The sequence below is a fragment of the Porites lutea genome, chromosome 9 (genome assembly GCF_958299795.1).
Source record: "Porites lutea chromosome 9, jaPorLute2.1, whole genome shotgun sequence".
Lineage (NCBI taxonomy): Eukaryota > Metazoa > Cnidaria > Anthozoa > Scleractinia > Poritidae > Porites > Porites lutea.
The window spans coordinates 23,921,195-23,944,427 of NC_133209.1; the positions used below are offsets into that span (position 1 = coordinate 23,921,195).

Consider the following 23,233-nt stretch of genomic DNA (forward strand, 5'->3'; position numbering starts at 1 on the left):
TGAGACTGAGTACAAGTGACATACGCGGCTAGCATACTAGGAAGGCATAAAGCCTCGGATCATACACACCAGTACAACACGAACAGATTGTGGACTATATATGGCTTCCATTATTGCCAATTATGAATAATATGAGTGACAGTATTTTTGTGCTACAAGACCTCATATTGGTGGTATGCAGAATAAAACTGTTAGTTTCTTGTGCAAGGCCTCCGTGGCCGCATGTAAAATACACTTCTTCGTTGTTGTCAAGTTTGGAATATTGCAGTTAGACAAGAAAATGCCCATAATAAATGCCGGCAGGAGTAAAGATTTTGCCCACTATGGCTTGAAATCAATAATAAACATACTTGTCTTTTAAACTCAACATGATAAGATAGAAAGAGGAATAATCAAAATATCGAGAAATATACGATTCTATCTGAGTTTAAACAAATTATCAGCAAATGTGTTGGTTTCAAGTGGACAAGGCAACGGTTTCGCAAACTGAGTACAAATCAAGAACCCACAAATGTTCTGAAAACGGGTTTGGATTTTAGGTGTCAGTTCTAAAAGCGGGTGTTGCATATGACACAGGATCAGAAGTGCTCTGCCTGGGCTACCAATGGGCAATAATTAAATGACTCTTCATGGTTGCTTGGGTATTACGAGACAGTGTGTTCGCATATCTGTCCAGCTTCTTAAACTAAAACTTCATCGAACTCACTTAAGGAAGCTCAGATATAGAGCAGTCGCTAAGCGTCATTAACATTTCACAGCCTTGTAATCTTTCTTTTTTTATATGTCCAAGGGAACTAATCTAACCAACAACAACTTGTGTGGCAATAGCTTCAGTGTTTTTTGATCTTCTCTCCATAAATCTTGAAAGCACAACATAAGAGTACCTCTGTTGAGCTAATATTTCAGAGAAGAAAAAAATGAATAAATAAAATGAAAATGAAAACAAGAATTTTTGAAAATTATTAAAGTTATTAAAAATTAGTAAAAGAAATTCTAATGAAAATTCAGATTTCTTAAGGACTTTTTGAAGTCATCAATTGATATTAAGGACTGTGCAATAATTATCAGGAGGGGGCTGAAAATCCAGACGGGGTTGGGGGGGGGGGGGGGGGTGGGGGCATTAAGTAAAAATAATGCCACGATAGGAAGGACTCAAATTAAACTTACTCTTATTAAAGGGGGGACCTAATTTTCATTTTATGTCATGCCTTTGCATTAAATTGTAAAAACAATTGCACATGCATTACAAAACAGAAAATGTTCTCTCAATGATCAATGTTCTTAGAAAATGTGAAGTCTATATAACAACAACAAATGTCGTCACATTTTAGACATATTACCACGTCTTTTAGTCCTTGTAAAAGAATTGATTTGTGTCATAAAATTTCTGTAATCCTAGTATTCATTACAAGGCCAAATTCAACTAAAAACATAGCTTGCAGCAACATCTATGACTGTCCCAAACAAACCATTTGTACTTAGATACTGTCCTTTAAGACAATTGTACGTTCGTTCACCCTCACGTACAGAAGTCTCAGACAATCTCCTGGGCTTCCTGCTGGCGAAATAGTTTGCCCTGTAAAGGTCGCGCAAGCATGCCTTGTCCATCTTTAGGTAAAAAAATGATTTTTTAGTACTTAACTGTTAGCAATTGATTATTCTCCTCTGCAAACTGTTGTCAGCGCATATATGCTTGACATATTCAACAAAGTGCTGTACACAGGGCTTGACCTTCTGGTGCCCATCAGGAGAGTTTGCGCCCCACGGATGAACGATCACCTTAAATCACTCATTCTCAAACGACAGAAAGCCTTTCACGATGGCGACACGGAGTCAATGCTATACAAATTCTACAGAAATGCTGTTAATCGTGAAAGGAAATCGTGTAAGGGCTCATTTTACAAGTCTAATTTCGAGCATATGAAGGAGGAGAATCTCAAGGTTTGGTGGAAGGAGGTCAAACGCATATGCGGTTTCAACTCAAACCCGGGGAAAGATTTTAGTCATAATCATATTGAAGGAATTGAAAATCTTAGTGACCAGGATCTTGCAAACGCAATCAACGAGGCTTTTCACGTAGGCTTTGGTAGATTGTGCTCGGAAAAAAAAAAAAAAAAAAAAAAAACACATGTTATGCTTTTAGCAGTGCTCATATTTTTTAGAAATTAGGCCAAAATTATGCTACTTTTTGAAAATTATGCTCTCTGTCACCGAAATTATGCTACTTAGATGTTACACTGATTTTAAGGAAAATAAAGATCATCAGTAGCTTAAATATATCAATTTTGACTTTAATGGACATTTTTATATAGTCCACCTTCTAGTCTTACAGTCTTTAGCATCGCAAATACAAATGTGCACATCTCGAAAAGCCAAATGATTAACAAATGATACGAAAATCAACCGTTTCTGGGTTCTGAATCCGCGTCAGAAAGTTATAGCCCGCATACTTGTTTTAGATGCCATCCAGGCAAAGCCCTCAGTTTAGTATAAAGACAACTAAGCATGTTGTTAATCTCTGTGTTATCGGTTATTGTACTGAAGCATTACACAAGCCTGTAAATAGTCCACAAGAGCATGCTCTTGTGAATCGTTGAACGATGAGTTAAGAATAGAGAATACTCGTTCAGCGGCTGCAGATGAGGGCTGCATTAGCAGAACCTTCATAACTGCAGAAGACCAATGGGGTAGGTTATCAGATTGTTGCCTACACCACTTCACGTTATCTTATTCGCAGGGCATGACGACGTCCTGTGCGGCGGCAAGATAGTTAGGCAGTTCCGTGATGAGGTCATTAATTACATCGTTACTGTCCAAGAACGGAAACTGGCGTCCAGCTGCCACATTTGCTTGTGTCGGCCGTAGCCACTGCACAGTTACCGGACACATTATTCGTGCAGCCTTGAATGCGCTCAACGTGTTGCGGAAGTCCACATTAAATTTAAAGCCACTCAATTGCAGGCTGGACACTTTTTTTCGCCTCCTGTTCCAATGCTCCAACATTCTGTGCCGGATCCGTGTCGACTATAGCTACAGCTACGGCATGGACATTGGGTAAATGCACATTCTGACTTGCATTGCAAATTCCTTGTAATGTCTCAAAGCATGACAAAACAAGAAGGTCATCTCCCTCTAAAATGTAAGTGGCCTTAACAAATACCTCGCCCACATCAACGAGTGCTGCTAGCTCAAGCTTGAGACTGATCACCTTATTCAGATGTGAGAAGAAATCAACGAACCGATGCGAGATCTGAGGAGCAACCTTCTCCCTTATCATTTTATATATAAATCGTTGTACATCACCAAATTGTTCCATAAGCTGTTTGACACTTCCCATCTGGACCACCAGCGAGCTTCAGAGTAACTTTTCGGCTTACGTACCGTCGGTTCATATCACGTTAGTCCCGCTTTGTGGCTTTGCGAAAATAAGCGGATCCACAGGTTGCCAACCTCTGTCAGATTGGGGATAACAAAATGATTACCGACATTGTCCAGAGTGTGAGAAAAGCAAACAACATTGAATGTCTTTGGAAATATAAATCGGATGCGATTTAACGCAGCTTGGTTCACGCTGGCCCCATCTCTAATGGCAGCTATCAGAGAGTCTCCTCTCACACCGTACTCAAGACTTAAACACTCGTTGAGCACTTGAGCAAGCTGGTCGCCATTCACTGACTTGGCACAAATATCGATTCTGATCAGTCGTTGTACAATATTCCAATCATTATCGACAAAACGGACCAGGATCACGATCGCTTCACCCTGTCTCATGCTGCCATCATAAATGACAGATACGTCCCTTACTGATACCCCTTGGCGAATTTCTGCTTTAGTTCTCTCAATCTCCTGCTTGTACATTATCGCTACGTAATCCATCATGTTCGAACTGTGACTCAGCCGATGGCCTTGCCTTTCAAGAAGCGTTCGCAGTTAGCCCATATTACGTATCGGTATATTCCAGCCTTAAGAAACTCCTCTACCACCTGTAAACGGTATGCTCACTCCTCGACTGGCAACGTGCTATCCTTGTTGTGTTTTTCTTTACGAAGTGCTTCTTCGATCGTTTGTTCTCGCTTTTTTGTCACTTTTAACTTCTCTTTGCCTGCGACATGTTTTTTGGTTTTGCGAATGCTCTTTTTATAGCTCAATATCTCCTTAAGCCCATTGCAAAACAGTTTTCCACCTCGAAGACACAAATTTTCCCCTGGGAACTATTCGATTCATTCACGAGGACTCATGTTCTTTGCATCTGAGTTGCCTCTTTCAATGTACTTTCCGGTATTACGTTTAGGAACACGTTCTCTAAAGATTAAAGCTGTCGGTACGGCACTGGAAGTGGTGGAAGTGGATATACTCGAGGACAACGGCATCTTTGATCTGAGGCCTGAGGGGCCGAGCCGCCGAGCCATAAGCGTGGCCTGAGGAGAGTCTCAGTCTCTCAGATATGCACAGGGTGACCTCTGCCGCCTGCCGGACCATATTTGACCATGGGCCTTAGCACAGACCTCAATATTTTTTCCAAAAACAATACAGAAACAAAATGCAAACTGAATTATTCTAGAGCTATGATGGGTTTTTTTGTTTTCAACGCATAAAAGCTCGGCTTATGCTAGCAGTGCAAAAACTGAAATATAAGCTTAAAATAATGCTTGTTTTGCTGAATTATGCTTAAAACTATGCTAGCACAATCTACCAAAGCCTACTTTCACGCGCATGGCATACTTAGCGTGTGAGCATGCCAATTTAATGAATTCCTGCCCACCAATCATAACACATTTTGTTGAACTTTCTACACGACTGTATCACTGTAAATGACAAAATATAAAAAGTTTTCTTAACTATGGCGACCGAAAATGATTTTTTTGCTTATCTGACACGTATTAACTGTCATTTGTTTTCCTGCAGGAAATTGAACGACAACAAGCTCAAGACGCTCCCGCCAGGAATATTTTCAGGTCTCACTTCCTTGTGGACTTTGTAAGTAAACAACATATTTCTTTGCTTATAAATTGATAGGAATCTCCTAAAAGGAATCAAAGACCTCTAGCAGTACCGGCGCGCTAATGAACAAGAGTCAGGGATTGATTATCCGTAGGGTGTCATTATTTGTCTTCGGAGTTTGCTAATATTTTTCAGCAGATTTGGCTATATATTAAGGCAGGTCTTATCAGTCGAGCCGAGGGCCGGGGCTAATAACACTTAGCGAGACTTTGATTATGCCGGATATATATATATATATATATAGTTTCTACAAAGGAGAATGGACTACATATGTTGATTTGAATCCTTTATTGACCCGACGCGTTTCGGCTTACGCCTTCTTCAGGGGTCTAAACTGCTTTCGGTATTACAGTTAATTATATTACGTGTTAAAGGTAATTTCATCCGTAAATTGCTTAATTGTATAGCATAATTGTGTATGTACATCAATTACGAATTTGCGGTATTTAGCGACCCTTACAACGTATGTTAAAAACATTTTGTGTACCCAGAACTTTGTAAAGATCACTGCAACTATATTGAATGGTTAGCCAATTCGTTTGTTAAGTCCATTTGGCTGCATGGAATTCAGTTTCTTTTGCCAGAATATCTCCCGGTGTCTCAGAAGATCTTTTTTCTGTTCATTGCTTATATTATCTTTCCTGATCTGTTCTATTATTGTAATGATCACGTTATTGTCGAAGTTGTGTGTTCGTTTATTATGTAGAAAGTGTTCCGTAAGTTCACAACTGCTGATTCCCTTTTTGATATGATTTCTGTGGTTGTTTAAGCGAAGATTGGACGGTGTTTCGCTCTTGCCTATGTACCGTAGATTGCAGATGTTACACTCAATGATTTTATATATATATATAAAACAAAAGTAATAATTGTTATATTGTACATTGTTTTAAAGACAATATCGACAAATTAAAACAGACCGTCGCAAGGACCACAGTTTAACATTGCTCTTTGAAAAATCATGCATTTTGGGTGCAAAAGTCCAGTCATTTTACGCGAAAAATATTGTCAACACGGAACAAATTGCCACAAAAGAAATCTCAACGGTTTTAGACTCATACCGCACAAATCATAACTTTAATTCATTATAAAGATGAAACTTAGTTATTTATATCCTTATATTTAATAATAAAAGACTATAAATACATCTGGGATGATTTTTATGGGGGAAGTGGGGCTGGAAATGCACAGTTTTGTTCCGTAAAATATAAACGTGCACTGCTTAAATTTTACAATAATATAATAAGATCTATGCGAGAGTGGTAAAGTTTTTAAAGTCGTAGTTAAACAAGAAATAAAGAAAGTTTTAGCAAGCAAAGAAAGTGCATTTCCTACTTTAATTGAAAGGCTAAATTTGGTGGTGCTGTATCGTATAACCCGGTAATTTGGCCGCCAAAATGTACAGCACAGCGGAGAGCCAATTTGCCAGCGTTTGTCTGAAGAACACACATTTCAGTCCAGACACAACAGGCCAGTGTTTGTTTTGTCAAATCTCGTCTTCTTCGCTTTCTTTGGTCAGGTGAGTAACTTATATTCTTGTAAATGGCAGACTTGATTTTATTGTACAATGCTACCAAGCGTTTTCTCACTAGAATAACAAACCAGGAAGCGTGCCGCCTGTACTGCTAGTACGTTCTACGAAGGTACGGAAACCAAGCAACAGTGGTGTTTGACGACTATGACAGTGAACCGTCGACCAAGGGTATGACCCACCAGAGGCGCTCAACAGGAAAGGGTAGTGCAACCGTAACCTTCCAAGATGGGATGAAACTGGCGGCTAAGAAAGATTCATTCCTTGCCAACACAGAGAACAAGAAGCGGTTCTTTGCCATGTTACAGCGCCATTTATCAAAACGTTGCTGTCACACGTTGCAAGCTGAGGGTGATGCAGATGTTCTTATCGTCAAAACAGCCTTCAACTCGGCCGTGACGAATCCCACAGTGCTCGTAGGAGATGATACCGATCTGTTAGTGTTACACTGCTATCACACGAAAGCAGATGGCAATGACTTGAACTTTCGGCCAGAGCCAAAAGCCAACTCCTGAGAGACCAGAGTTTGGAACATGCTGAAAGTGAAGGCGGAGCTTGGCCCGGCAGTTTTTCGCAACATGTCGTTTCTGTATGCCATTCTGGGTTGTGATATGACGTCTCGCCCTTACGGTATTGGAAAAGCCGTGTCCCTTAAAAAAAATATGTTGAATCTGTCTACTTCCAAGATCAAGCGAAGGTATTCAACACCTCGGGATCAACACAAGCCGAGGTTGCGACAGCGGGAGAGAATGCCCCAGTGGTGCTGTATGGAGGAAAACCAGGCGAGAGCCTCGATAGCCTCCGCTACCGTCGGTACTACGAAAAAGTGGCAACTAGAGGTCAATAGATACAGCCCTACAACCTCCCCCAACATCCGCAGCAGCCAGATACCACAGCCTTGCGGTCTTTCTACAGGTCAAACATTGGCAGTGTCTTGGTGAGGGGATGCAGTTTGAAGACTTGGGCTGGAAGCTTAGCGGTAACCAGGTGATTCCCGTGACCACTGATCTACCGGCTGCTCCAGAGTCCTTGCTCAAGATGATCCGCTGCAACTGTGCAACTGACTGTGCCTCTGCAAGGCGTAGCTGCCGTAAGCATGTACTAGACTGTTCGTATGTGGTCAGTGCCGTTCTTGGTGACAGTGACGATGAAGAGGATGAGTAGCTGAAACAGTCACTTGGAAGGAAAATGCTGTTAGTCCGGGGCAAATTAATTTTGCTGTAACGCCAGATGAAATCAACTTTGCTGTTAGACTGGGTGACGGCAAATGTATTTATTTATTCATTTTTTTTTGGTAGTGACAAGAAATAAAGAAAGCATAATGCTTAACTGTCCTAAATCTGTTAGAAGGTCTGAAATGAGTTAGTTGTCGATCTCTGAATTGTGAACTGGACGATTTTTACGTTTCCGTAGTATTCCCTCTTTGGCTTCACGCCGCGATCAAACACATTTTATAAAAGCTCACGCTGGAAGTAAATTTTGGTGTATTTTCCCTTTTTCTTCAGTCATGTCGTGATAAAACGTTAATAAATACAAGAAGCAGTGTGTTTTCTATCGTATTTTAATGATTTTATTTATGCCATAATAATACAAGGCTAGTAAACTGCACTTACGGTTCCAGTCTCGTTTTCATGTTATATGGAGAGAGCTCCTCAGTGTTTTGCTAAATTTCACCATGTTGCCGTGCTCGGATTTTTGGGGACTATTGATACTCATCAGTTCTGACGTATTTTCGAAGAGAAAGCTTTTGTGGGAATTTGTTCCGGGTCAGCCTCTAATATGACTAGACTACAACTTACAGATAAGTCTGTTATCTGCACGTCACAGACCTCCAGCAGCGCCACTACCCATATAATATACCTCATCTTGTAGAGAAGTTCAAAGGCTTTCCACTGAAGGCAAAATCGTTTCGAAATACTGCAGCATATAAACAACTCAATTGGGAGGAGGGGGGTCGAGCACCCCCCTACCCCCTCTTGTACCACGGTGGGGATATAACCTTGCGTGTACGTCCGAGGGTTAAAATTATCGTGAGATAAGCATGTCCTCGGTTAAAGTAAGCCTGTGAAACAAAAGAGCTACATTTTACGCCATACTGTCATAAAACCCTATTCAGACCGACGAGGTTGGGGGGAGGGGGCTTTTGGAGCCCCCTGCCATCGCTGAAAAGTTGAGTAACTTCAAAGGCCGTTTAAGCTATGATCACCATCCTTAGCGACTAAAAAATTATTTTGCAACATTTTAAAGTCGTCGTCAGGAGTACGTCAACATTTCAGTTACCATAACAACCGAGTTTTGACAGCCATGTTTTTCAAAACTTGCTTTGCCTATAAAATGATTTGTTTCCATTTTTCTCTATTAAATTATAGCATTGAACTAAATATAGCAATATTTTATCAAATTTGTTATGGCTTTTAGTGTAATCCAGGCTTTGTTGTGGTCGATTTGAGAAAAAAAAAACATGAATTTAAAATGATCAGATAGTAAATGTTGGGTTCCATTTTTAACAGTGTTTAGTTCTCTCGGAATTTTACAACTCCCATTTTTTTTTTTTTTATTCAGAAGCATCCTTTTATTCACAGGTCAATTTTTCTGTCACAATTTACCTCAATTGATACGCGTTTTACGGAAAAGTGAACACATTTGAATAATTCAAAATAGCGGATCCACGATGGCGGATGGTTCCAGATCTTTCTTTTCATAAAATAAACTACGTCATCATAACATCGTCATCATCCATTATTCCATACGTTACTATTTATGTATTTTTCGCTTTAAGGAAAGAAATTGATGGAATTTGGATTCTGCAAGTGAATTCAATAATATGACGTTATAATAACGTCAAATTACATCAATTGTACGTTCTTCCCTTAATTTATATTAGAACGCGCTACTTAAATTTTGTTACTTTTGATTGTGGTGAATAAAAGAAGAGTTACTTTCTAAAAAAGCTGTCATCAGCGATTAAATCTCAGTAACCTAGAAAATTCCCGAAAAAAAATCACAAGGGGTTACTGAATAGTCTCAGTTAATTGTTAATCGTTTCACTGTTGAAAAGGAGTTAATTCAAAAGTATTTTTGGAATCTTTTCGTGTTTTAGTCAAGGGTTTTTAAACGTATTTTAGTCCTTACATTTGTATAATTATATATCCTTTTGGTTACGCTATTTATACACGATCCCTCAAGCTACTAAGCTTTAGCCCCCAGCGTGCTTAAATAAAGGTTTTGATTGATGTGGTTGATTGATCTTCCCACATATTTTGGATATTTCTTACATCTGCCTAATTTCCAGTGTAGACAGTTTTCTGTAAAATTGTTATTTTTTTTATAGCCAGACACGAAAGAGGCATTTCATAATTTTATGAAGATATGAGTTCGTTTCCAGATAAATGGCCGGATCAATTCTAAGCGTACCCATGCTCCTTCCCGGGAATTTGTGGGGCATTTCATGAAGTTCTAAGTTCGATTCCACGATGAGGCATTTTGTTGTAGAAGGTCTACCCGGTGTTGGGGCATTTGTTGTCCTTCATGTACCTGTTGAATTTTCATTTCTATTCTATTTCTATTTCATTCATTTCTATTCTATTCTGTCAATCTGGTTTAAAGCAAAGAAGCTTTCTCTAAATCTTAAAAAAGACTAGATTTATGGTCTTTAAACCAAGACAAAAGCGTTCAATTTGTAACGTTCAAATAAGTATAGATAATCAAAATATTGTCAAAGTAAAGGAGACAAATTTTCTAGGAGTAGATTGGGATGAAAACCTAAATTGGAAGTCGGAAATATCACACGTTGCAAATAAATGCTAATTAATGCAGCTTCTTTCTTCCTAAAACGTCTCCACGTATGCTCTACTATTCCTTAATTTATCCTTATTTTTACTACTGCAATACAATTTGGGCTTCAACCTATAAAATTAAACCAACCTCCGCCGCCTTGTTATCCTGCAAAAGCGCATTATTAAAATTATTAGTAAATCGCATTTCAGTGCTCATACAGACCCCGTCTTTAAGGACCTCGGTACACTAAAATTTAATGATATCGATTCGTTCCAACTGGGTCATTTTATGTATTCTTGCAAAAATTCATTCTTTCCTCCAAGGTTTAATAACAATTCCTCCCAAAGAAATCAATTTCACTCTTACAATGCAAGAAATTCCCAGGCCTACCGTATTGTCGTACAAACACTAAGAAGTTCTCGCCTTTGTTTCAAGGGCCTAAGTTTTTTAATTCACTTGACAACGAGGTCATCAACTCTCAATCTCTTTCCTCTTTTACCAAAAAACTGAAGATTAAATTATTGAGTAAATATGAAAACAGTTTAGAAATCTTTCCATCTTCGACTTTTCGCCATCTTTCTTCAATTGATGTTAAACAGCTCTAGCCCGTAGTTCGAGGAGGCCCAACCTCTCATAAGCTTCTATAGTTTCTGTTAGGTCTCCTCGCCACTTCTTTTTTTTCTTCTTTTCCTATATTTTTTTGTAATTATTGTGTGGCAAATAAATAATTCAAACAAATAACAAATAAATAAATAAATAAATAATGTAGCTCTCTGTACAGTGACTAGTGTGCGTTGTTTCTGGATACTTTTTATGCCTGTTTTTGGTTATTTTGGGCGCTTTCGATTAGTTCATAATTCTCCCAGGTTATGTTCATCAAGTGAGGACGTTTAAGACAAGGTTGAAAAGGTTATGTCATAACCATAGATCCGCCTTTCCTATGGAGAGGAATAAACCAGTTCTCGTCTGGTCATGGGTCACTTCCTGCAAGCGTGGATCCTCCTGTCGAGTGATTGGGCTGAACATATCATGTAAGCTGTCCATACCAAACCAAACACTATTTTTAACATATTTTTGACATATTTTCAAAACTGTTTTGATTGTATTTGAGAACTTCATTTAAAACAGGTACCAAATTCTACTTTTAATGGTGTTTTTACCCGCTGTTTTTAATGGTGTTTTAACCTGTTTTTAATGGTGTTTTAACCTGTTTTTTAAAGATGTTTTAACCTGCTTTAAATGGTGTTTTAACCTGTTTTGAATGGTGTTTTAACCTGCCTTTAAATGTGTCTAACCCCGTTTTCAATAGTGCTTTAGCCTATTTTTAATGATGTTTTAACCTGTTTTTAAAGGTGTTTTAACCTGTTTTTAAAGGTAAACAACTTTAAAAACAGGTGAAATCACCATCAAAAGAGACCTTTAGCATCAGGCAAACCGCAAACAGCAAACCGCAGTTATGCGTTGCCGAGATTTCAAACTTTAGGAAGGCGTTCAGTTAAGTTCAGCTCATTTTTATTAACGCAAAATATAATACAATACAAGAACACATATGTGACCCTCCACAGGAATTTGATGCTAAAGGTGAAAGCACGCGCACGACACGCTTCGCGTGCCGTAGATCACGGATATTCGCATATTAAATTGAAAAAACAAAGACGGACACACTTGCCTTTGTTTTGGCAAATTTAACACGCTAGACCTTTTTTTTTTTTGTAGCGTGCCATATGTCACGGTAAGTGTGCGAATTATAGCACGTTTAGCGTGCAATTTGGGTAAGACACGCTGAACACGCTTGATTACTAAAACCGCTAAGATGTTAAAAATGGCTTGGGTTTTCAGCGGATTTAATCAGCATTGATGACTGGTCGAAGTGAATCAAATATACCAATTGAGACTGTTTTGGAATTTGATAGTAACCGTGGCCATTTGAAAATCTCGACTTAATGGTGGTCTAGCCTGGAATTAACGCGAGATCAGTGTAAACCAATTCCTCCGGCTGTCGGCTGTTGACCGGAATCGCAAAGAGGCCTGCTATCGCATACGAGGCACTGAAGTTATGTCGCCTGAAAATTATAGTTATGCCACCGGAATATTTATTAGCAGAAATGCACAGAGAAATGAAGTTGAATAAATTAGTTTAATATATTTCTTTAAGCCATGCTGAGACGAACGAAGGTAATTAAATCGGAGAAACAAAAACGGCCTAGAATTTTCTATAGGTTGAGGAAGGCTAAACATTTCTAGATGACCGTTCCATGCATGTACAATTTTCGAAGGTTATCTAATAAATTCCTTACGATTTTCTGAAGTTAATTTTTTCCATTTCATTCCCCAGTTAAGCTATTTTTCGTAGAGAATTAAGGAATCCTAAAATTTTCGGAACCGAAAATACGATAAAATTCTCACTTTCCTGAAATATATATCTGTGATTACAGAAGTAGGATCAATGCCCATCTCAAGTTGTCTTCTGAAAATAAGAGGAATGACGATTTTCTTTACCAGCATTTTCATAGTTCGGGACACTTAGGATTAAGCCATTTAACTATACAGTTAATAGACAGAACCATGGGAGAGAGGGAGTTGCGGAAGAAGGAGGGACAGTGGATGTATAGATTGGGAACGCTGCGCCCTCAGGGACTTAATGAGGATGATGGTTTTTACGCCCAGAACCGAAAGACGCGCGCGGGCGCGCGCAGGAGATGATAGTGTCATCTATGACATTTTCCGTTAGACGTTTAAAATAACAGTCATTTCAGTTGTGATGCGCGCGCGTTGCCTTCGTAATTCAGCAATTTAAGTTCTGTACGTTAACGGCTAGTTAGTCACCCTGAAGAAGATCACTGAATGTGATCGAAATATAGGTGGATTGAAAGGAAACTGTTTTCTGTCTTCATTTGTGATTAAGATATATATATATATATATATATATATATATATATATATATAAAGTTGTCCCAAGCATCTCTCTCTCCCATCCTCATAAACACAAATATATCTTAATCACAAATTATTCTTTGAAATCGAGGTGAATAGTGTCTAAATATTTACCGGGCCACGAAGTGGCGAGGTAAATATTTCTAAAGCCACTATTCACCGGGATTGAATAGAATAATTGTGTTAGTATATATACACACGAAGTGATCTCTGTAAAATCAGAGTGGAAATCATTAAAAACTGCGATTTGATTGACAGATCAGGTGAGCTAGACACGCGAAAGTTTAAAAATAGATCTTTGTAGAATTTTCAAACATGGCAATCCACAAGCTTATCACTTCGCAAACAACAGTGTAATAACTTAAATGGAATCGCTAAAAGTTTGAATTGTTTCCTTACCTGAGAAGAAAAGAAGAGCTTTGTTGTTTTCTGTTGATTTTCCAAGTTTACAGCCGAAAAGGTTTGTTGTGTCGTTCTTCGCATGAAGTGCTGACAAAAATGGCGATTCGGTTCCTCGAGGTAAGACTTCGTCTTCATGTAGCATTCTTTCTCCTATTCACTTGAAATGAGAATTTCTGCAAATATTTGCTTTCAAATTTGTTTGTCTTAGATAAACTTTGTTTTTGAGCCAAATTGTTCTTATTAGGAAACGCTGAGGTCACGAAACGGCTTCTTCTAGGCGAATAAACGGGAGTTGCAAACAATCCATCGACCACAAAACGCAACTATAATAAATGGAAAAACGCCGTTTTGAATCCTTCGGAGTCTTTTCTTGCCTGAAAAAAGGCCAACCCTAGGATTTTGTCGACTTTTAAAAGATCTTTCTCTATAAAAATGGGAAAAAAACCGAGCTCACACATTATCCACTCGCTAGGAGGTGAATATTGTTGAATAGTCCGAGATAGCGAACCAATCAGATTGCTTAATTCACCAAGATCACTGAGTGTGTATATACTTATAATGGTTGGTTAATGCTATCACGGGAACATTTTATTGGATATGTCACATCACATGAAACATTACGTTTACAAATAATTTTGAAACAAACGGCGCGCCATAGTTTTAATCTGCTTTTAATGGTGTTTTAACCTGTTTTTAACGGTGTTTTAACCTGTTTTTAAAGGTGTTTTAACTTGTTTGTAATGGTGTTTTAACGTGCTTTTAAGGGTGTTTTAATCTGTTTTTAATGGTGTTTTAACGTGCTTTTAATGGTGTTTTAATCCGTTTTTAATAGTGTTTTAACCTGTTTTTAATTACAAATAAAATGAAATTTAAGCATTTTCTGTGTAACAAAACTTGAATTAAAAGCAAGTTTGAAAAGCACCCTTAAAAGCCAGCTGAAAAAGTAAATCAATCATATTCACATATGATTGTTTGTTAAAAATTAAGACAGTACTAGTAAAAGGGCCGGAATCCTAAAATTTTCTGATCAAATCCCCAAGGTTTAATAAAGTTTTCTAAAGGAAAATATAGTTTATTTTCTTCTTTCTTACTATAATACAACTGTTAGCCAAATTCATTTGTACAAAACAAAGGTCACAAGTTGTGGGTACAGTAATAACGGGCTAAAACACTAAAGGATCCAGGGTGCAAAGAAAGTCAGTTTACAGCCTGCCATTCGGGCAAGCTGTAGCTAGCATGTTCTAGCCCACAATTAAGTCATTTCAACTAGCCCCAAAACCCTTTTTGATTAGCAGGATTGATTACAATCCTTCTGTAATTTGAATTTTCCCCAAAAAACAGCACTTGCCTGTCGGGCAAGTTAAGAACAAAATTCACTAGCCCGATGGCAAAATCCAGTAGCCATGGGCTATCGGGCACGACTTTCTTTGCACAATGAGGATCATTCAATTAAACAACAGCTACAGATATGGGAACATATAGGCCGAATTGACAAAAACCTAGAATAGACTTCACTGATAAACTGAAATAAATAACACTGCTGGAAAGACTTAATTATATTTTTTTGCTCTACATGAAGCTTGATTTAATATTGCTTAGAAGTAATTTCTTCTCTAAGGCCAAGTTTCATAATAACAAGTACTGTAAATGTAATTGGCAAAACTAAGCGAGATATAATAACATGCCTTCTAGCTGCCTTATACAACAATCATTAATTTGTACTGTTGCTGGGACAGGCAATTTTCCTCCACCATTAATTCAGGAATGAGGGTTAGGGTACAAAATATATTATCTACACTGTATGGACAGCTTCTGAGTTCTTGTACATCACAGTCTGTTGTTGTTGTTAGTTTCCATGACACTGTTCTAAAATCCTGGTCAAAACGTTAGTATTATAGCGAATAATCCAAGGATGGTCCACGGTTCCAAATCGTCTTTATTACATTTATAACGAATTACGATTACGGTTGCTAAAAACGAAACAAAAATACAAATTACTAAGGAATACAAATTACAGCTATGAAACGACGAAAATACAGGAAACGGAAAGAAACTAAACGAAAATACTTACAAACGTCGTGTGACTAGAAAGTTGAACGGAAAAAGGTACGATGGCTAACAAGACTGGACGAAAAAACTGCAATGATGTTGCCGTGAACGCTAAAGCGAAATGAATTAGAATAAACGATGAAACTTACAAAACGATCTAAGAACAAAGAAAGTTATGCAGAGAAATCTAACAGAATATGAATAGCGATAACTGAAAAGAATGTGAAAGGAATGTGCAACTATACAAAGAACTAAACGCTAAACATATTGACGTGGAATGCGGCCGTAACATCTGGCTCCCCTAAGAGTTAGGAAAAACTCTTATGTCCTTAATTCTTAACTAAGCATTAAAGTTCATTGAACATCTCTAAATCTCCATGGCTCCTCTGGCTGGGATATACCCCTAGTCCTCAGTTTTCTTCATTCTCAAGTATTAGCACGAGCTTCTGAACTGGCCTCTCCAACGATGTCGTTGCCGTTGCAACCGTCACCGATCGGACCTGTCCCTTTGAATCTGGGCGTGAGTCGACAACTCGAGCCATATTCCATTAATTTCCTGGCACTCTATCATCGGCGATCAATACAAGGTCCCCACTTTGAAGGTTTCTCCTCGGGTTGTTCCATTTCACTCTCTCTTGTAGGGTCTCCATCTCGACCAAAAGACGTTGGACAAATATTGAACCCGTTTCCATCTTCGACGTTAATGACGTGACCATATTCTCGCATCGGCGCAGACAAGATGGATCGAACAGATCGTATCTGACGTTCCCAGACGCCACCCACTTGAGACGCAGCTGGGGGATTCCTTTTCCATTTGATAACCCAATCAGAACTAACGCATCTCCACTGGAAGGGGTTTGTCGCGTCTCGTATCGTCTGAACACGGTTGGCGACATTTTCGCTGCTTATGTACTTTAACACGGTTGTGCTGTCTGTCCAGAAGTGCCTGCTATTAACAGGTTCGTCTAGCTCTCTGGCGATCATCTCTACCACACGAACCGATACAGTGGCTGCGGTTAACTCTAAACGACGGATAGTCATGGTCTTCACGGGAGCAACTCGAGCCTTCCCTATAAGGAATGCATAATGGACGTCACCTCTCTCGTTTTCCATTCTAAGGTAGGATATTTGACCATAACCAGTCGAACTTGCGTCAGAGAAACCGTGAATCTGTCTCGACACGACGACCCCAAAGTTATTGGGCTTCAGACATCGTTCCATAGAGAAACGCTCAAGTGCAGGCAACTGGCCTCTCCACCTTTCCCAACGTACGCGGAACTCTTAGCAAATCTCGTCGTCCCAGCCTAGCTTCGTTCGGCACAGATCCTGCAATATCTTCTTCCCGACTAACAGGAAGAGCGCAGCTATATCCAGGGGGTCGTAGACGGAAGATATGGTTGATAGTATTCCCCTCCTTATTAGTGGCTGGTCTTTGATGACAATTCTGAAACCGAACATGTCCGATTCGATTGCCCACTGGACACCAAAAGCTCTCTCCACTGGATAGTAATCACTTCCTAATTCTAACGATCTAACTTCTGGGGCGCGCACTTCTCCCGGGATACTTTCGAGAACGTTCTTGCTGTTGCTAACGAACTTGGCCAAATTAAACCCTCCATGGGCGCAAGCATGGCGAACATCTCGTATCCTTTCGATAGCGGTATCTTCTTTTCCTTCGGAGCGCAGACAGTCGTCAACGTACAAGATCTTTCGCAGAACATCTGCGGCCTCTGTTCCAACAATCTTTTCCGCGTCATCTGCGGCTTTTCTCAGCGCGAAATTTGAGCAACTTGGTGACGACACTGCGCCGAACAAGTGGACGTTCATTTGATATTCTTCAAGGTCTTGTGTTAGGTCTCCATCAGGCCACCAAAGGAAGCAAAGGAAGTCTCGCTGGCCTTCTGGTACGCGGACTTGATGGAACATTGCATCAATGTCCCCCATAAACGCAATACGCTCTTCGCAAAATCTTGTAAGGACACCAACAAGTCGATTTGTGAGGTCAGGCCCTTGTAGCAACTTGTCGTTGAGCGATGTTCCTCCAAATCTAGCGCCACAGTCGAACACCACCCTTATCTTGTTCGGCTTCTTGGCATGGTAAACGCCATGATGAGGTATGAACCAGACTTGGCCCGTCTTTGCAGGAATAAGATGAGACGGTACCTTCCGAGCAAATCCCTTGGCAATGATGCTGCTCATAAAGTTAACAAAGTCCTTGTAAAACTTCTCATTCTTAGTAAGCTTCTTTCTTAACCATAGTGCTCTTTGAAGAACTTGTTCTCTATTATCAGGAAACCATTGGCTGTCAACGCGGAAAGGAAGGGGAATTTCATAATGATGATCTTCTGCGTGACGAATTCCCTGACTGACTATCTTCAGAAACTTCATGTCTTCTCGTGAATATTCTTGCTCCCTATCTTCCGCTCGTTCACTGAAGTCCAGTTCGAGCATCTTGTTGAGTGCTTGTGGAGTGACGATCTCCTTAACTCTGCTCTCTAACATGAAGTGGTGGTCGAGGTGTCTGCCTGAACCAACTTCCGTAGCAGCAACTCTATGGCAGATGACATTTGAATGCTCTGTGTCGCACATGTACAGAGGGCCCACTATTGCCCACCCAGCAAACGTCCTGATTGCGAAGGGACCACCATCTTTACTAGCTAATACGTCTATAGGTTCGAGAGCTTTCGGGCAGTTTGAGCCAATCAGAAGACCAATCTTGACATTCGGTAACTGTGTAGGCAGCTCGCTGGCTATGTTTCTGAGATGTTTCCAACGATGGGCAAGTTCAGGCGTAGGCACATTTGGCGGTGTGCAGAGGTCCTCTTTAGTGAATATCTTCGGTAGCTGTATGGGATTCTTGCCCTTAAAGTCCGTGAGGATTAATCCATTCAAGACCTTAGAGTCGTGCAACTTTGTACCATTAACAGTCTTCACCATGAGCTGTGTATTCACGCCCTTCACCCCCAAGGTGGTCGCGATATCGTCAATAACGAACGAACCGGTACTGCAGGTGTCAAGCATGGCGTAAGTGAGGACTTCACTTTCAGCAGATTTCAGCCTAACAGGAACGACAGGAACGGCGGTTACTGATTCTTTGGTGCCTACAGCATTGCAGAGGGCTTCTTCCACCTCCGTGTGAGCATTTAAAACGTTCTCCTTTGGTTGTGGAGGAGTACAGCTAACCTGTTTGGAGGCCTCCTGATTGAGGGCGAGGCTATCATCATGTAGACCCGTTGGATGTCGACGCGAGCAGCTCTTACAGGTCCTTCGCTGGGCACAGCCGTTGGATCTATGTCCAGGACTGTAGCAGGCAAAGCAGAGTGATTTCTTCTTTAGGAAGTCCTTCCTTTGTGACAAGGATTTGTTCAAGTAGTCTTGACAGTCGTCCAAATCATGGTTCTTGTTGCACAACTTACAGAGGCTAATGGAGTGTGTGAGCCTGACTGTTGGTCAGCGGTCACATCTGTCGCGTGACTGGAGGCGTGATGTGAAGTAACATTATGGTTCCCAGGTGTTTTAGACTTGCCAAAGCTTTTACCTCTGCCTTTGCTGGAACGATCAGGTCGATCTGAGGTACCATCCAAACGACGGAGCGCTTCACGAGAGAAGACTGGGTCGGTCGCAATTCCCGCTTCTGCATTAACGAAGTTCACGAAGTCGGCAAAGGAAGGGATCACTCTACCCGCCACTCTCCTTTTATTTGCTTCTCGGCGCCATCGGTCTTGAAGCGTAAATGGAAGCTTGGTTACCATGCTTTGCAAATTGTGAGGATGATCTAGGACAGACAGGTAGGTTAGAGTTGACATCGCGCTCCGGCACTGACTTAGAAAGATGGAGAATCTGTCTAATGACAACTCGTCCCCTGGTCGGATGCAGGGCCACTCTTTAATTTTCTTGAGATAGGCGTTTGATATCTTGTATGGGTCCCCATACTTTCCATTAAGGAGCCTTTTGGCCTCTAGGTACCCACTGTGTCTATCAAGGTGAACACATCCTTTGATTAGGTCCTTGGGTTCTCCGTGTAAATACTGCTCTAAGTATTGCAGGCGCACATCATTAGCGCTGACCTTAGCCTCTACTTGCGATTCAAAACTTCTTATAAAGGTAAAGTACTCCAAAGGATAAACTTGGTCATTGTAAGAGAAGGCAGTAAACTCTGCTGTTGTTGCTCCGCTAGTAATTCTGTTAATCTGTTCTGTTGTTGAAGGACTTCACAGAACTGCTTAGTGCTTTGATGTGTGTAGGCCATGTATCGAGGTTCACTCGCGAAAGGCTCTTGTTTCGGTTGTCCTAATGGCTCTTCATCTTGCTTTATTTCCGCGACGTGAAACTCAGGTGCAAAAGGATTCAAACTTGGATGCTGCATTGGCTTAGGAGGAGTTTGTATCACAGGAGCGTCATATAAATCAGCGGTAAAGCTCACTTTAGTCATAGTGTTAGACGTAACGGTTGGAGACGTGTAATCGCTTGAGGAAGTCGGAAGAAACGGCCCAGATGAAGTAGATGCCTTTACAGAAGAATTTTTCGGAGACAACTCTTGACGACCGGTCGAATCCGCATCGCCGACACCCCTTTCAATTTCAGCGAACACACCCTCTCGCACGCGGGCAACTGCCAACTGCTCTTCGAGGCGTAACTTCTCGACTCTCAACTCCAACTCTTTCCTTTTCTCCAACATAGCAACTCTGGCCATTAACTCGGCCGCTTTTGCTTTATCTTTCGCTCTGCTTGAGGTAATTAAACGGCTAGAATGTCTAGATGATGCCTTTGAACGATGCGATGTGGAATATATCGAGCCAACTTGAGATCTTGTTTCCAAGCTATGTTCGATTGTCTTTCGCGGTTGAGATCCAGAGTACAGTTTTGTCTAAAAAATCGTTAATCTTTCCACTCTGATTAATATACCATTCGTTAGCAACGTCCAAATCCTCCTCGGACTCAAGATCATTTAAAAGAGCAGCGAAATCTGACTTAAGCTCTTCCACGGAAAAACGAAATGAAGTTAAATTCCTCTCGACGACGTCCACATTCTCTTCATCAGTCGCCAAACTATCGATTTCCTTCATTTGACGTTCGATTCTTCTAAATAAAGTCTGGCAATCCGTCCATCGAACATGAGAGATAAATTCTTTTCCTTTTTCTGTGCGCTGCCTTCGCCTTGTTACACCGGTTGCTAAAGCAGCATTAGCGAAATCCAAGCTGTCGCTTTCCGTTCCAACTTGTTCCTCGACTGGATCCATAACGTTTCAACGAAATATTATAGCGAATAATCCAAGGATGGTCCACGGTTCCAACTCGCCTTTATTACATTTATAACGAATTACGATTACGGTTGCTAAAAACGAAACAAAAATACAAATTACTAAGGAATACAAATTACAGCTATGAAACGACGAAAATACAGGAAAAGGAAAGAAACTAAACGAAAATACTTACAAACGTCGTGTGACTAGAAAGTTGAACGGAAAAAGGTACGATGGCTAACAAGACTGGACGAAAAAACTGCAATGATGTTGCCGTGAACGCTAAAGCGAAATGAATTAGAATAAACGATGAAACTTACAAAACGATCTAAGAACAAAGAAAGTTATGCAGAGAAATCTAACAGAAAATGAATAGCGATAACTGAAAAGAATGTGAAAGGAATGTGCAACTATACAAAGAACTAAACGCTAAACATATTGACGTGGAATGCGGCCGTAACAGTTAGGGAAACTTTGCGTTTTAGGTGAGGAAAATGTAATTCTAGTTGACCCCCCTCCCCCCTGAACAGTGTTGGGTGTTACAAGTCAAACACCTTTTACATATCTTGTACACTCTGTGAACCTCAACTTTGTTTAGAGGGGGGGGGGGGGGGTTGGGAAAAATCTTGTAAAGGCCTTGTTTATGAGTGTGTATCGCAAGTTAGCTGCAAATTCCATACAAAAACCAAGTGGAAAAGAAGAGGTGTCCCAAACCCTTTTGGCCAGGATTGTCCGAAAAGTTGCTATTCCGAAATTACTTCCAAATGTTGTTATTTTGCATTTTTCAATTTTGTTTCCTACAAAGATGAAAAAAATGTTGGAATTTTGGCATGTCTGGATGAATATTTACAAGTTCAGAGGCTCACACAGCCTACAGTCTTAACTTTGGAATGGACTAGAGGTTTTTTCTTGGTTTCGGCATCTGCATCTGTAGTGAATCTACTTTTACTATACCACAAAGTATTCCAAGTGGCCCTTTTTCACTTAAAATACAGATTACATGTAAAATCACAGTATTCACGGTATAAAAACGTCCTGGGATGCAATTTCATCGAATAAAGTCCATTGTGAAACCTTGTTTTCATGTTTTCAGTCGCTGAGCTCCTGTGCACGCGATGCTCCATAGTTACGCACCACAGTTCTTCACTTGTAAATTATTTTCCTTTTCTCCGAAGTAGAATTCTATCCAATTTTTGTTTCCTCATAAGAAAAGCAACAATTTATACTATAGAAACTGCGGTAAGAATTGTGAATAACATCTTCCATTTGGATTTTGAACAGTGCTCCACTGAACTGTTAGTAAAACTTTTTCCTATAATAAACTCTTAATAAACGATGAGTGGAGCACTGTGCCTTTTCTAACTTTCTCGCCTTGTCAGATGAAGGTTTCCTCAAAGATTACAAGAAAATAGCTTTCTCGTCAAAGCGTCAAAGTTTTATGCTTAAATGATAGTCCAAAATTTACTTAGAGTTGAAAAAAACGACAGGTTCCCATGGAGCACTGTCAAAGAATGTCACGTTGCGTGCGTGATTTACAATGAGTTGAGCAAATATTGTGCGGTAAGTTTCCTGTTCTTATTTCTTGTCGACAGTAAGTTTGGCAAAAAATCTTCGACAGGGAGGCAAATTTACCGGATATTCTCGGTGGTATTTATTTTCCGAAATGGAAAAATTGCCAATAAAGTAAAATATTAACCTCACATTTAGCTTGATCGACTCACAGACCACGCCTTTTGCTTATACTCATGTCGCCTAAAGAATGAAAGTCCTTTTGGAAATCAATGTCTTTGCTACCAAAGTTTCTAGGTAATGGGTGCTGGAATATAGACAATATCGTTTTCCCTGACTGCGATCTGCTTGTTGTAATCGTCATTGTGATTAAAAGTAACCACATTACTTAGTTGCAGCAGTTCATCGTAATTTCCGTGTACTAAATAAAAGGCGCAATGACCATTTTTTACTACATAGGAACATATATCTCTAAGGTTTGAGTGGTTTTAAATGTTTCTGTTCTGTTTTGCTCTTATATCATCTGGTATTCAAGAAAATATTCCTATATTTACTTTTCTTTTAGTAAGAAGATAGCTTTGTAGCGCGGACGTGTGCTTTCAAGAAGTCTTTACAAGAAGTCTGCATGACTGTTTGACATATATTACTTTTAATCAAACTGTGAAACTCTGTTAATACAGAAGCTCAGGGGACCATAAAAAAATTTTACTGCTAGAAAAATAAAACAGGACACTAGCATCATTCAACTTAACAATCTGTGAACATTGACATGCTGTCTCAATTAAGTAAT

At 39.9% G+C, this 23,233-nt stretch overlaps 1 protein-coding gene and 2 pseudogenes across 1 annotated transcript; all 3 read right to left on the bottom strand.

Annotated features, from left to right (window-relative positions):
• Positions 1–2,523: 2,523 nt before the first annotated feature.
• On the bottom strand, positions 2,524–4,769 carry LOC140949079 (uncharacterized; annotated as a pseudogene).
• A 12,203-nt stretch (positions 4,770–16,972) lies between these two features.
• On the bottom strand, positions 16,973–18,628 carry LOC140949080 (uncharacterized). Its single transcript, XM_073398324.1, has one exon. The coding sequence runs from the start codon at positions 18,626–18,628 to the stop codon at positions 16,973–16,975; it is 1,656 nt and encodes a 551-aa protein (XP_073254425.1).
• A 20-nt stretch (positions 18,629–18,648) lies between these two features.
• Positions 18,649–20,384, bottom strand: LOC140949081 (uncharacterized; annotated as a pseudogene).
• Positions 20,385–23,233: the final 2,849 nt, after the last annotated feature.